This window comes from Lissotriton helveticus, chromosome 10, assembly GCF_964261635.1.
Source record: "Lissotriton helveticus chromosome 10, aLisHel1.1, whole genome shotgun sequence".
Lineage (NCBI taxonomy): Eukaryota > Metazoa > Chordata > Amphibia > Caudata > Salamandridae > Lissotriton > Lissotriton helveticus.
In genome coordinates, this window is record NC_136071.1 from 916,854,648 (window position 1) to 916,867,968 (window position 13,321).

Consider the following 13,321-nt stretch of genomic DNA (forward strand, 5'->3'; position numbering starts at 1 on the left):
AAATCAGCCCCAGTTTCCTGCAGGGTCCAGTCCAGATCATTAATGTACAAGTTGAAAAGAAAGGGGGCTAAAATACACCCCTGACGTAACCCCCTCTCTGTATTAAAATCCCTTGCGACCCTTTGGTCTTGAGAGTACCTAATATTTGCCCTGGTGTCTCTGTGTAGGTCCCTCAGGAAGTCCACCAAGTTAACTTCACCCCCATGGCCTCCATGGACTGCCACAGCCCTTCCCGATTAACACAATCGAAGGCACAGGACAGGTCCATGAAGGCCATGTAGATCGTTCCCTGGCGGGCAATGGTGTACTTTCCGAGGGTGAGGTAGAGATTGACACGTTGTGCCACAGTTGAGCATCCTGGGCGAAACCCAAACTGCACGTCGGATATGATCTTGTTCTCTTACGCCCAGGTGCTCAATCTGCTCAGCACTACTCCTCCTACAACTTTTACCACCGAATCAATGAGGGAGATTAGTCTATAATTCGTGGTGCAGTTGCCATCTCCCTTCTTAAAAACTGGTACTATTGTGGACGTTCCCCAAGATTCCGGGCACCCAACCTTTGCGGCCGCGTTCAACACAGCCACCAATACTGACGCCCACAGCGAGGGGTTAGATTTAAAAAGGTCAGGAGGGACACCATCAGGGTCTGTGAGCCTTCTCACAGGTAAGGTTAGTGATACCGTCCTCCACTTCTTGTACAGTAAATACAATCTCGTTCCCGTACTGTGGACTTGGCTGCAGCTCGGACTCAGGTGTTAAACTTTTAAAAATGGCACTAAAATGGGCCACCCATTCCTCCTCTGTTATATTTGTACCTAGGTCCGCAGGCTTATCTGTTAAAAAAAAGTGGGCTATTAATAATGTTCCAGAATCTGGAACTGCTTGATAAGGTCAAAGGGTCTAGAAGCTCTCGCCAGGTATCCTCCTTTAATTCCCTTTTGCGGATACTTATCTGCTTTTTATAATTGGCATGTGTGGAGCGGATCAAAGCATTGTCCCTAGGAGTGGTTTTTAAAGCGGCCTTAAGTACTCTGGCGGCTTTAGAGCATGAACGGTCAAACCATTTCGGGTTGCCAGAAATCTTGCTCTGACCTGGGACAGATAACAGGGTCCCTACTTTGGGAATTATTCCTTTAAAAGCATTCATTATGCCCGGGGCTGTAGAGTCTGGGTTCAGGCAGTAAAAGAATTCAGCCTTACAGGATTCTTGTAAATTTTCGTAAAAAAGAGATGGTGTTACCTGAGTCCATTTAAGGTGTCACCTACCACTGTTAGTCTTAAGAGTTCCCACCACTTGTACATACGCCTTCCTTTTTAATAAGTTCTCACCTAATCTAACACATACGGGGTTATGGTCACTAAAAGAGCTTTCCATGATTGTATAACCCAATACTTGGATATGGAAGTTTTTAGAAGTTAGGATGTGGTCTATAAAGGATCCACCGTTACGCCCTTTAAAGGTCGGGATGTTTTGTGTGCTCAAATGGGGTAACAAGCTCATAGTTAAGAAAAGATCAAATTCATTGAGCATATCATTTAGGGCATCCCCTTGTGTAGAGTGCTGCCCCTTAAACCGCGGCCAACCCAGTTCACACAATTTGGAAAGTCCTGGGTCACCACATGGATGGACATTAAAGTCCCCCACAATCATTATGCTATTTCTTTGGGGACCACAGTGCCCACGAATTTATCCAGCTCAGCTATCTTGCAGCCCTCTTCTCTATTAACCGCGTTATAAAAATTGATCAGGCATAGGTTGAGATTTCCTCGTTCAATAACGATGGCCTGTAGGTCTCTATTTGTAGAGGAGATGGGCTTGATCCTACAATTCAGAGACAGTGCTCTCCCTCTAGCTGCAGGGATTGCAGGAACAAAGAAGGCTTTATACCCCTCTAAGAAGAGATTACACTCAACCAGCCAAGTCTCCTCGAGGCATATAACAGAAAAATTGCTTATAAACTGAACCCAAACTGGGTCTGAAAAGTTTTCGGCAAATCCAGCTATGTTCCACGATAGTACATTAAAATTATGGATCTTGCAAGGGGCTACTAAGGGATCTATATTTATGTCCTGGAGTGATGTAGTCATAGAAATTCCTGGCAGTTCGCAGGCTGTTTCCCCTTTAACCAATGCGGGATCTGTTGGTGTTACACTAATTGGTTCCGCTAATACTGTGAACGGGGACTCAGTACCCGACAGCTGTAAAAGTGTTTACAAATGGCTGGGCCAACTGGACTGGTTGGGCCATGCTCTTACATAGTCAGTCACAATCGTTTAATACTGATAGGGCGTCAAATCTATTCTGTCCCTGGGTAAAAACACCCCAAGAATTAGCCCTATATCTCCAGGACCCAAATTGATTTTCTTTGTTCTGGTAATACTCCCTGCTCTTCTCTACCCTATAAAAATATCCAAGGGGTAGTACCTATATTCCTTGATCGTTATATAAAGGGCCAGCTGTGGCCTCCCCAAGGATTCTCTTGGCATAAGCAGGATTGCTGAAGTTCACCACTATGCAGTCCCCCTACCCAGTTTCCTGGAGCCTCCTACCCAGGCAACTCGTCGAACCATGATGATGTTATGAGCGATGTTAGGACCTACAGAGGTGTTCCGATTCAACCAATGCATTACTTTGTTTTTTAGCTGGTCATGTTCTTCAATTGCCCCGTTCATGAGTGGCAGGACGTTTTCCAGGATTACCACCAGTGGGGTTGATTGGGGGGGCAGGTCAATGGTTACTAAGTTATCAGGGACAGCGTTGACTTGTACCTGCTGCAAAACTCCTACCTTTTCCACAACTTTGGTCTTTGTTCCCGCCCTTTCTGCTAAGTCTATTTGTCGACCCCCACAGGGTTTTGTCCCTCAGCTCTGCTTCTCTATTACTTCTACTGTGATCCGGGACACAGGTGTTTTGTCTGCTTCAGTCCTCATCCCGCCTCGTAACAGGCTCCCTCAAGGCATTTGCGGCAGACGATACAGCTGCAGCTATACCTCCCGGTTGAAATGAGGATTGTATATATTTATGCTGAGCGGCTATGATCTGTTCAATGTTATGAAGCTTCGTGAAAATTGGGCCTAGTTTCTCCTCTATTATACTGGTAAGTGTGGATTTAAAAACTTCTATTAGTGAGGAGTCGGGCCCTGTCTGTGCTACCTGTGGGAGAGGTGTGGCGCCGCGGCCAGGGCGACTGACGCTGGAATCTGGGGATCAGGGTTCGATCCCTGGCTCCGGCGGCAGGTTAGCCCAGCACCATGTGACTCTGGGCAATAGCTCGCTTAATCTTCCCGACGGCCCCCAGCGCCTAGAGACCCTTACGGGTGATTGTGCGCTTTACAAATGTGGATTATTATTATTATTACCTGGACATGACACGTTGATTTTAGATTTTTTAGCTTGACTACCCATTTCTTTACCCTTCCTTTTGGTGCCAGCAGCAGAATGCCGGACCCCCCCCAAATGTTGTGGTGAGTTGGGCCTGGTAATAGCCTTGGTGTTACTACGGGTATTAATTACGGAACTTGTCCCCCCGTCCTTATTTACCGGGATAGGTTGGGTCGGTTGAGCAGCCCCTTGTTTGTTGGATATAATAACAACGGGAATTAAGGGAGTTGGTGTAAAACCCATCTCTAGCTCCACGCCTGAGGAAAGCACCACCATGTTAGGGGTGCCGTTTACAGTGCCATGCATGGAGGTAGGGGTTTCTGGTTCCCCCGTACAGATGGTGGGGTGGGCCAACTCTCCCTCTGTTAGCAGCCCTGTACATGTGGGTGCAGATCTTGATAGCCGTCTATTAACTAACTCTATCTCCCTATATATAGCTGTGGCCGCCCTGGACAGGTATGCATCCAGCGTGGTCACAGGAGTTTTAATATTTCCCACTGCATCGTCCCGGTTTTGCCTGTGTTTTACGCCTCACCATCTTTTCATGTTTGGCTTGTCAGGCTCCTCTACAATACAACAATGAGCCCCCCTTGAGAAAGACAAACTTAACAAGTATCTAAAACAGTGCGTGAATACTATACAGTGCTACCCCCATAAGGCACTCCTAGATTCCAGTTCTAGATCAAAATCAAGTTCAGGTTCAAATTTCGAAAAGAAAAGTCCACATTCACTGACCCACGATAGTGTTTCTTCCTCTTTCAAATGGTCAAGGGGGTGGCCCAGCCCAGCCTCTGTCTGTTGCTGACGGGCGCAGACGGGCTTTGAGGGCTTCAGTCGCCCTTTGCTCCAGTCCCTGTGCTGCGCGCCGCGAGGCCCTCTGGGTGTTGAAATCCGGGGCCTCCCGAGTCACAGCACACCCCTTGCCTCACGCACCTCTGCCTAACAAGCAGGAAACAGAAGAGCCCCACAGCGCCCAGGCAGAAGGAGCCCTCAGAGAAGTCAGGTAGGGGCAGTAAAATCCAAGTTGGTGGCCAGCAGCGTCCCGCGCTGTGAGAGTGGGCGGTGGAGTGTGAGGGCTTCAGTCGCCCTTTGCTCCCGTCACTGTGGTGCGCGCCGCGAGGCCCGCTGGGTGTTGAAGTCCGGGGCCTCGCAAGTCACAGCACACCACTTGCCTCACGCACCTCCGCCTAACAAGCAGGAAACAGAAGAGCCCCACAGCGTCCAGGCAGAAGGATCCCTTAGAGAAGTCAGGTAGGGGCAGTAAAACCCAAGTTCGTGGTCAGCAGCATCCCCATTGGAATTCTGTACCACCCTCCACTTTGGCCAAGTTCAGTCGTTTTATAGCTAATGTCCCCACTTATAACTTATTTATTAACGCTAGGAAAGTACTTTCCATAATGATTGCAAATTTAATGCCTGCTGTTGGATGTACGAGACTGCCAACCAAGGCCCTTTTAAAAACATTTCGGATTTAGGAACATCAGCAAAACTCTTTGAATTCTTTACACATGCTTATAATTGATGTTTGTAAAGCAGGAAGTCATGTATGAACCATAAAGCTAGTAATGCTAAAACATAATACAGCTAGTGTTGCTGAAACATACTACAGCTATTGCTGCTGAAAAATACTACAGCTATTGCTGCTAAAACATACTACAGCTATTGCTGCTAAAGCATAATTCACCTATTGATGCTAAAACATAATACAGCTCCTTCTGCTAAAACAGAACACAGCTAGTGCTGCTAAAACATAATACAGCAACTGCTGCTAAAACATAATACAGGCAGTGCTGCTAAAACAAACTACACCTAGTGCTGCTGAAACATAATACTGCTAGTGCTGCTGAAAGCATAATAGAGCTTGTGCTGCTAAAGAAATATATGGACCCTGTTTTCATGCACGCCACAAGCTCATTACAGGCTCCAGTCTTTCTTGGGAAGGTAGCTGATGATTATGAGACCATTTTCATTGAATTATTTTAGGTTTTGTGATGCATTAGGTAGTCTGATTAATTCAGTAAGTACTCCATGGCACACTATACATTGAAAAGAGTGCCTTTAGGCTCTGTCTTCGCAGTGCACATTGTAAACCCTGGTTAATAACGACTATTAAACACAATGCAAAATTACAGTAAGAACGTTGAAACTACAAAGAATATGACAAATTCATTCCTCATTTACTTGCACATTTTAGAAAGAAGCTGCAAAAATAATCAAGCAACATGCATCATATCACTCCTGGTGCAGTTATGAAGGCATTATTTGAATAACATTATTTTTATTAATCATTTCATTTCCTTTAGGTTGTAGACAAGCCCTATCTGGTCATGTATTGCATTTCCAGTGTTTATTAAATAGCACGAAAGCCCAACCATGGGTGTGTGTGGTCGTTCACCAATGGCATGAGAAGTAACAGTAGATGTTGTAGTACCCAGCATAATGTGCTGCATGGCTAAACACTATGGAGGTCCCAAATACGAGACCAATTGGCTATGCCAATACTTGTTTAAGTAGTCGCATTGGCAGAGAGGTGGAGAAAGGGGGCTGGGTCATGGACCAGCTCTTGGGAATTACGCTGCATAGGACTTACAGGAGGTACAGGGAGGGCTTTTTGGCCCCCAAGGCCCCTCAGAGGTAAAGTGGACTTCATCCGCCAACCAGTAGCGTGCCAGGAGATGCGTTAGCACATTGGCGGAGAAAGGGGTACGTAGCCTCGGATGACCTCTTAGCAATACCAATGTGTGGAACTTAATGGAGGTAACAGGAGGGGGAGTAGGTCCCAAGGACGACCTTGGGGGACAACCGTCCCTCCCATTACCTCCAGTAAGTCCCACACAGCAGGATTTTGGAGTTCTCATAGCAGGTTACACACCCTTTCACCACCACTTTGCAAACGTGCCTACTGGTGCGCTCCTGGTTGAGGGATGAAGTCCACTTTACCTCTGAGCGACCTTGGTACCCAAGAAGCCCTCCTGGTACCTCCTGTAAGTCCTATGCAATGGAATTCCTGAGCGCTGGTCAAAGGCCCAGCCACCTTTCTCCACCACTCTACAAACGTGACTGCTAGCTAGTTAAAAAAACCTTAGAAATTCACTAAAGAAACAAAGGTTGCAGGGACGTTATAGTTAGCAAATAGAATTTAGAAAACCTTACAAATTCACAAAAAAACAAAGGTTACAGGGACATTATAATTAGAAAATAGAATTTAAAAAAACCTTATAGTTAGGGTCAGATTTTACTCCTACAAACCAGAGAAATTCAGATGTTATAGTTAACTCAGCTGACTATAACTCCTGCAATGCGCGGCTTATGACCTAACATATTATATCACTCATGACATGGTCAGTGACATCACTGATGACATCTCAAATGACATCATCCAAAGCATATCTGGCCGACCCACTCGCACCCATATAGAATCTTTTATACACCCACTGCCACTTCCACACAATCATTCACAAACCCAACGGAAACACCCTCTACGCCGGGACCAGAGCCAAAATTCAGAGACTCCAGCGCATCCAGAACGCCTCCGCACGACTCGTCCTGGACATCCCCTGACACAGCCTCATCTCTGGCCACCTGAGAGACCTACACTGGCTCCCCGTTAGCAAGAGGATCACGTTCAGGCTCCTCACCCACGCACACAAGGCTCTCCACGATCTGGGCCCCAAGTACCTCAACAACCGCCTGACCTTCTACACGCCCACCCGCCAGCTCCGATCAACCAGCCTCGCCCTCGCCGCCGTACCACGCATCCGCAGAGCCACTGCCGGAGGAAGATCCTTCTCCTACCAGGCGGCCAAGACATGGAACTCCCTCCCCATCCACCTTCGGCTGACCCAGGACCATCTCTCCTTCAGGAAGCAACTTAAGACCGGGCTTTTCGAGCAGTAGCGGTCCCCTCTCCCCCAGCGCGCTATACAAATGCTATGATTGATTGATTTAAGAAGCCATACCAATACTTACACAACCACTCACTGATTCATTGATCTACACTCGCTGACCCATACTGCCACTCATAGAACCACTCACTCATTATTACAGCCATTGACATACACCCATATAGGCAGTCACACACTGAGTGAGGCAACCATAGAACTACTCACACACCTAGACACTCACACATACAGTCAATCTCACAGACACTTACTCACCCAAACAGTTACACACCCACCCACCTACTAACTCATACAAATAGTAACACATACTCACTCAGTTATAGTCACTGACCGAAGCATGCACTCATCCATTTAGCCACTCTCACATTCACTCACACATACAGTCAATCATAAACCCCGTCACTTACGTATACTGCCTTTCACATACTCAGTTAATCACCCATACTGACACATGCACTCAATCACTGACACAGCCATACAGACACTCACTCACCCATACAACTTCTCACACACAAGACAGTGCCCCATACTGCCACTGACTCACCCACTCATTAATTCATATAGGCAGTCACACACCTCCTCATCCACAGACACCCAGACAACCATAGAGGCGGTCAGAGAACAAATCAATCACCCATATTGCCATTCACATACCCACTAACGCACTCATACACCCAATTAGAAATCCACTGACAGACAGATACACACATTCACATAACCAGTCACTCATCCATACATTCACTGAGATACCTAATCACTCACTTACAGTCTCTCACGCACCCACTAAGTCTTCAATATAGTCACTCATACACACACTGATTCACCAATACACCTTGATATATATTTAACACACACTTTTTAAAAACACTCACAGTCACTGAATGATATCATCAGTGATGTCAAGGACCATGTCATCAGTGATGGAATATGTGAGGTCATAAGCAGTGCATTGAGGGGGCGCAGGTAATAATTAACTCAGCTAACTACAACGGCTGAATTTCTACTATAACGTCCCTGTAACCTTTGCGTTTTTTTGGGACAATTTCTAAGATTTTTAAATTCTATTTGCTAACTAAGTTTCTGCAACCTTTGTTTTTTATTGAATATATATATTTTACCTACATGGCGGTTGCCAGTAGGTAGTTATAGTTAGAACCTAGTTTCCATAGGAAATCCGCAACATTCTATTTGGAATAACTTTGGCGCCGGTTGACAAATACACGCAAAATTCTCCAAGAAAATGGCCTGCTCTGCTCCTTCCCTGAAAGTTTTGGGGTGATCTGTGAAGCGGAGGCCGAGAAAAAAGGGGGGTCCAAAAACGTGTTTTCTCCATGCAATTTTCCATAGGGACCTTTAAGACGAGCTACACCCCGAACTGCTGAACGGAATTATACCAAATTTTTGGTTCGCAGATTATGCTTTTTGTTAAATGGTGTAAATCCGTTCAGTAGTTTGAGAAAATCTAAAGTAAAATCATAGATATATCTGTAGACGAAGTACCGTACGAGTACTGTCCGAGGATAGTGTGCGTACCATTAGGAGCACGAGCTGAATGCTAATTGGCTGTCGACTGTCTGTCAACACTCCCAACCAGGAAGTGTTGGCAGCCATCTTGTGCCTCGGTTGGCAACGAAAGAAACACGCAAAGGGGGCAGGGTAGAAACACCCTGACCCCGTAAGGCCTGCTCAGGGGGTCCCACAAGGACCCCCTAGGCAAAAAACATTTAAAAAAATGAAATAAAATAAAAAGTCGCGGTATACGCGTAAGGTACGCGTATGCTGTGAAAAAGAAGAAAAAATCTGAAGCCCGCTTTATTGTTAATTAGCCCCCGGGGGACCAAATCCCTGGGTTAATGTTTTTATTTATAATGGGTGTCCCAGAGGGGGGCCCACTCCTTTGGCCAGGCCTTGGCCGAAATCCTCTGTAATGAGATAACCAGACAAGAGGCACACCCCTCTCATACATCATGGCCAAGACCTGGAAAGAACTCCCCCCTGAGCATCAGATGAACCCCCACACTGAAAGCATTCAGGAAGAGCCGTAACACCTGCCTTTTCCAATGACGAAAGCTGCACAAATCCCCCCCACATACTCCCCCAGCGCTTGGAAATCCTCACGTGTGAATAGTGAGGTCTATACATCCCTAATTGATTAATTCATACGCCACCACAGTTTGTGTTTGAGTGTTAGGAACAGGACCTGCCATTGCTTTGGCTGTCTGTCACTCTTAAGGGTAGTGAAATGAGCTGTACTACCTTCTTTAATATACACAGAATCTCTTAGATTGGTTTGGTTTGGCTTCACGTCTGAGAGCTACTTTTAGGGTGCTGGTGAGCTACCAGTAGTTACCGAGCTAGTAGCTGGAGACCCCTGGTGTATATATAGTGAGTGGGGAATTGTAGTCCTGAAGCATAAATGTAAAGGTTATTACACCACAAAATGCATAATACATAGCACTTTCAATCAGTGCATTCCCTAAAGCCTGCCTCACTTCATGAGTACATGCTTACTGAGTGAATGATTACATTAATATACAGTAATAAAGAGAATTAAAAAGAAGTTTTAAAAAAAGGGAAGTTACTAGAATAATAAGTCGAATAAAAAAAGGGGAATGAATGTTAATACTCCTATTAAAAAAATAGTAACCTATAGAAATGCTTTACTAATAAAAATAAGTTTAAATAAAGCATTTTAGAAATTATACAAAAGTATGGAAAGAGGCACATTTACATCAACACGTGACATACTAAAACAGTGGAAATGAGAACACCTGTCAACTGAAAAGCGTGACTTAATAGTGGGAGGAGCAATACATTGATCCCATAGACTGTTAAGTAACCAAAAAGTATATAAACCACACCCGTGGGATGATTAGTTTTGTTTCAGAGAATCAATACGGGCGAAGAAACTACGAGCAAAGGAATGATTCTGAACTACGAAACATCTTCACATTATCTTTAATTTCCTCAGAGAGTACATATTGTTAATGTATATTTAAAAATACATAAAACCGTATGTACTTTCCAGAGGAGTTGGATGAATTTCTACGGAGAGTGGAAACAATATCGAAGAGAGCTAAATTATATGAATGGAAATATAGGTTATTTAATGAATTAGTACGTGCAAAGTATTGATTATGAGCAATGTCATAATTTTCACTTTATCTTTCATTTCCAGAGAGGGATCATATTGTTAATGTATATTTTAATTTATATTAAACTGTATGATCCTTCAACTGGAGTTGATTGACTTACAACTGACAATTTGTTTTTGTTTAGTATGCAAGTATTTCTTTATGATTGAAAAAATTACTAAAACCAAAACTCTATCTTCTAGAGTGAAATTGGGCTAAAAGTATTTATATTAAGTAGTGCTTTTTGCAAAATTCACTCGTGAAGAATAGGAGGATTATCTTCGGAGGCAGTTTTTTGAAAAAAAAGTAATATAATTGTGGTTTAAAATGTCATGATTGTTAAATGTAATAATGACATGAAATGTACATAAAAAAAGAAAGATGAAGTAGTGAGGGAGTGTTTGTCGTAGCACTTCTATTCTAATTTATCTGAAAGTAAAAGTCGGAGTTTTAGGAATTTTTCCTTCATGTTAATTTTTAATCCCATTTTCAGGTAAAACTGGTGTTTTAATTTGTTGTATGTGTGTAGGACCATCCAGCCGTGTGATCGTTTAGCTAATGTTTTCTTGTCCAGGATTGCAGATAGTAAACAAGTTGCCTTTGTCACAGTTTTTTGAATGTTAGATGGTTTACCTGAACGTCCCACAGTTCTCTTAAACCTAGATGTTTAATAGATTCCTCAAGGTAAACGCTTGCTGGTGTTGTTCCTGCACGGGAAATCTCCATCCAAAGTTGGTCGTTCAGGGTTCCCTTTTCATTGCCTTTAATTTTGTGCCAACATTTCACAAATGCTCCCATGCGTTCAAGGGACTGTTTTTGGAGCCCAAATTCCAGTCGTATATCGGCCGGGGAGACCATTTTCGGAAGTTGGAAAATTGCTCGGTATGCTTTAGATATTATATTATCGAGAGTTGTTGCATCTTTTCCCTTCAGCGCTTCGCTCCCATAAGTAATTGTTGGCTGGAGTTTTGCTTGCAAGATCCTTAACAGAGGGTCGAATGTCAGGTCTGGTAAAAGCTTCTTTAAGGGCTTTATAGCTAGGTAAGTTGTTACCCCCTTTCTCCGCAGGGCTTCTAATTGTGGTTTTGATGAATTGTTTTGGTCCAACATTACCCCTAGGTATTTATACATTACTCCTTGTTCCAAGCGATGACCATCAAGGAACCAGCTCAGATGTTTCTTCTTACGGTAATTAACTGCCATTATTTTTGTTTTGTTGTGGTTTATTTTTAATGCATTTTCTTGTGAGTATGTCTGAGTGACATTCAGTAGGTGCTGGAGACCTATTGGGGTCCTGCTTATCAGAACTAGATCGTCAGCGTAAAGCAGGTTTGACAAAGTAGAGTTCCCTATTTTTAGTGCGTGGGCTGCACAACTATCCAGCTTCGCTGGTAAGTCCGCTAGAAAGAGGTTAAATAGCATAGGGGCTAAGACGCACCCTTGTTTGAGTCCTTTAGAGGTAGGAATTTTTTTTTATATTTGTCGACCGTCTCCGAGCTTTATCCTGACCCATGTTTTGGTGTGTAAGTTCCTTAATTGAAGTAGAAGGTTTGAAGGAATCCCCCAGCCATCTAGTTTTTGCCAGAGTTTAATTCGATCTACGTGATCGAATGCTGCAACAATATCTATGAAGCAGAGGAAGAGCGGATAATTCCCCTGTTTAGCTGCGTCCATGAGGAGGGTCAGGGCCATTATGTTGGTTATAGTTCCTTGCTCTTTCCGAAATCCAGTTTGTGTTAATGGTATTATTTGATTCTTTTCAGCCCAGATGGTTATGTCGTTTAGAAGGAGTCCTGCAAAATATTTAGCCTCGATGTCGATCAGAGCTATTAGGAGGTAGTTTTTCGGCTCAGCCTTTGTTCCTTGTTTATAAATTGAGCTTCTTGATGGATATCAGGCCAAATAGAAATAATAAGGAATATAAACAGGCTATAGTCATTATTACCTTGATGTTCTTTGACCAAATATGGCCAGAGTTCAGAATCAGAACTCCTTGTAAAATTCGGTTAGGTATTGTTGCATGTAATTTAATTCCTCCAAAAAGCCAAAAGCATATGGTGCAATACAATAAAAATTAGTTCAAACAATATATGTTGTCAACAACATTAATCACAGCTTCGAAATAACGCTACAATGACCCAAATATCTTAGGAAATCTAGAATAGAATTACGTTAAAGCAAAACCAATGTGGACTGAGAGGGTCACACATATATTTTTGGCATGTTTGTATTAGTCTCCAAGTGAAAACCTAAATGTTACCTTCAAGATGAAGAAGCTCAACAGAATCTGTCTGCTCATCTGTTGGGTCTGTGCTCTGGAGCAGATGTAGTAAGTGGTCCATTTTTTCCTGTGAAAATGATCACAATACGTAAACTATGGTATAAATGCAAGTAGTCAAACTAGCAATGCAGACTGTTTCTGTTAATTATTCTTTTTTATGTAAGGAGAGTTCAGCAGATAACTTGCAATTTAAAGTAGCATGTCAAATGAAGGAGCTTGAAGGGATTAACAAACATGGGCACAAGAGTCAAAACATGAAGAGCATGCACTTAATCGTACATCCTTTGTTTCATCCTTTATAGTCATATAAATGAGAAAGTTCAAAAGGGTAGGAAAGTTAACGTGAGCTAAATGAGGCTTTTAAATTTCAGAACAGTATCTCAGTGATACAGAACATTCATCCTATAAAGCAATTTGACTAACATATGAAATACGATCTTAGCTACTCAGATACAAAAAAATAATTACAACAAGCCAAGTTATTTGCACACCTAAGTAAATCTTAAAAGCAAACAGTCATTTCTGAGGCATTCCTGAATGGAGAAATTTGTCCACGTAATTGGGATTTCCTCACATTAGAATTCTGACAGTTAATTTAAAAAACATGGACCTTTCATCAA

The 13,321-nt window shown here is 43.4% G+C and overlaps 1 protein-coding gene across 2 annotated transcripts in view; it reads right to left on the bottom strand.

Annotated features, from left to right (window-relative positions):
* STAM (signal transducing adaptor molecule) overlaps positions 1-13,321 on the bottom strand; it is a 247,460-nt gene that overhangs the window by 87,020 nt on the left and 147,119 nt on the right. For both annotated transcript variants that reach the window (XM_078663570.1, XM_078663571.1), the window contains one exon: positions 12,681-12,768. In XM_078663570.1, the coding sequence (XP_078519696.1) occupies positions 12,681-12,768 (88 nt within the window). The remainder of the gene's footprint in view (positions 1-12,680; positions 12,769-13,321) is intronic.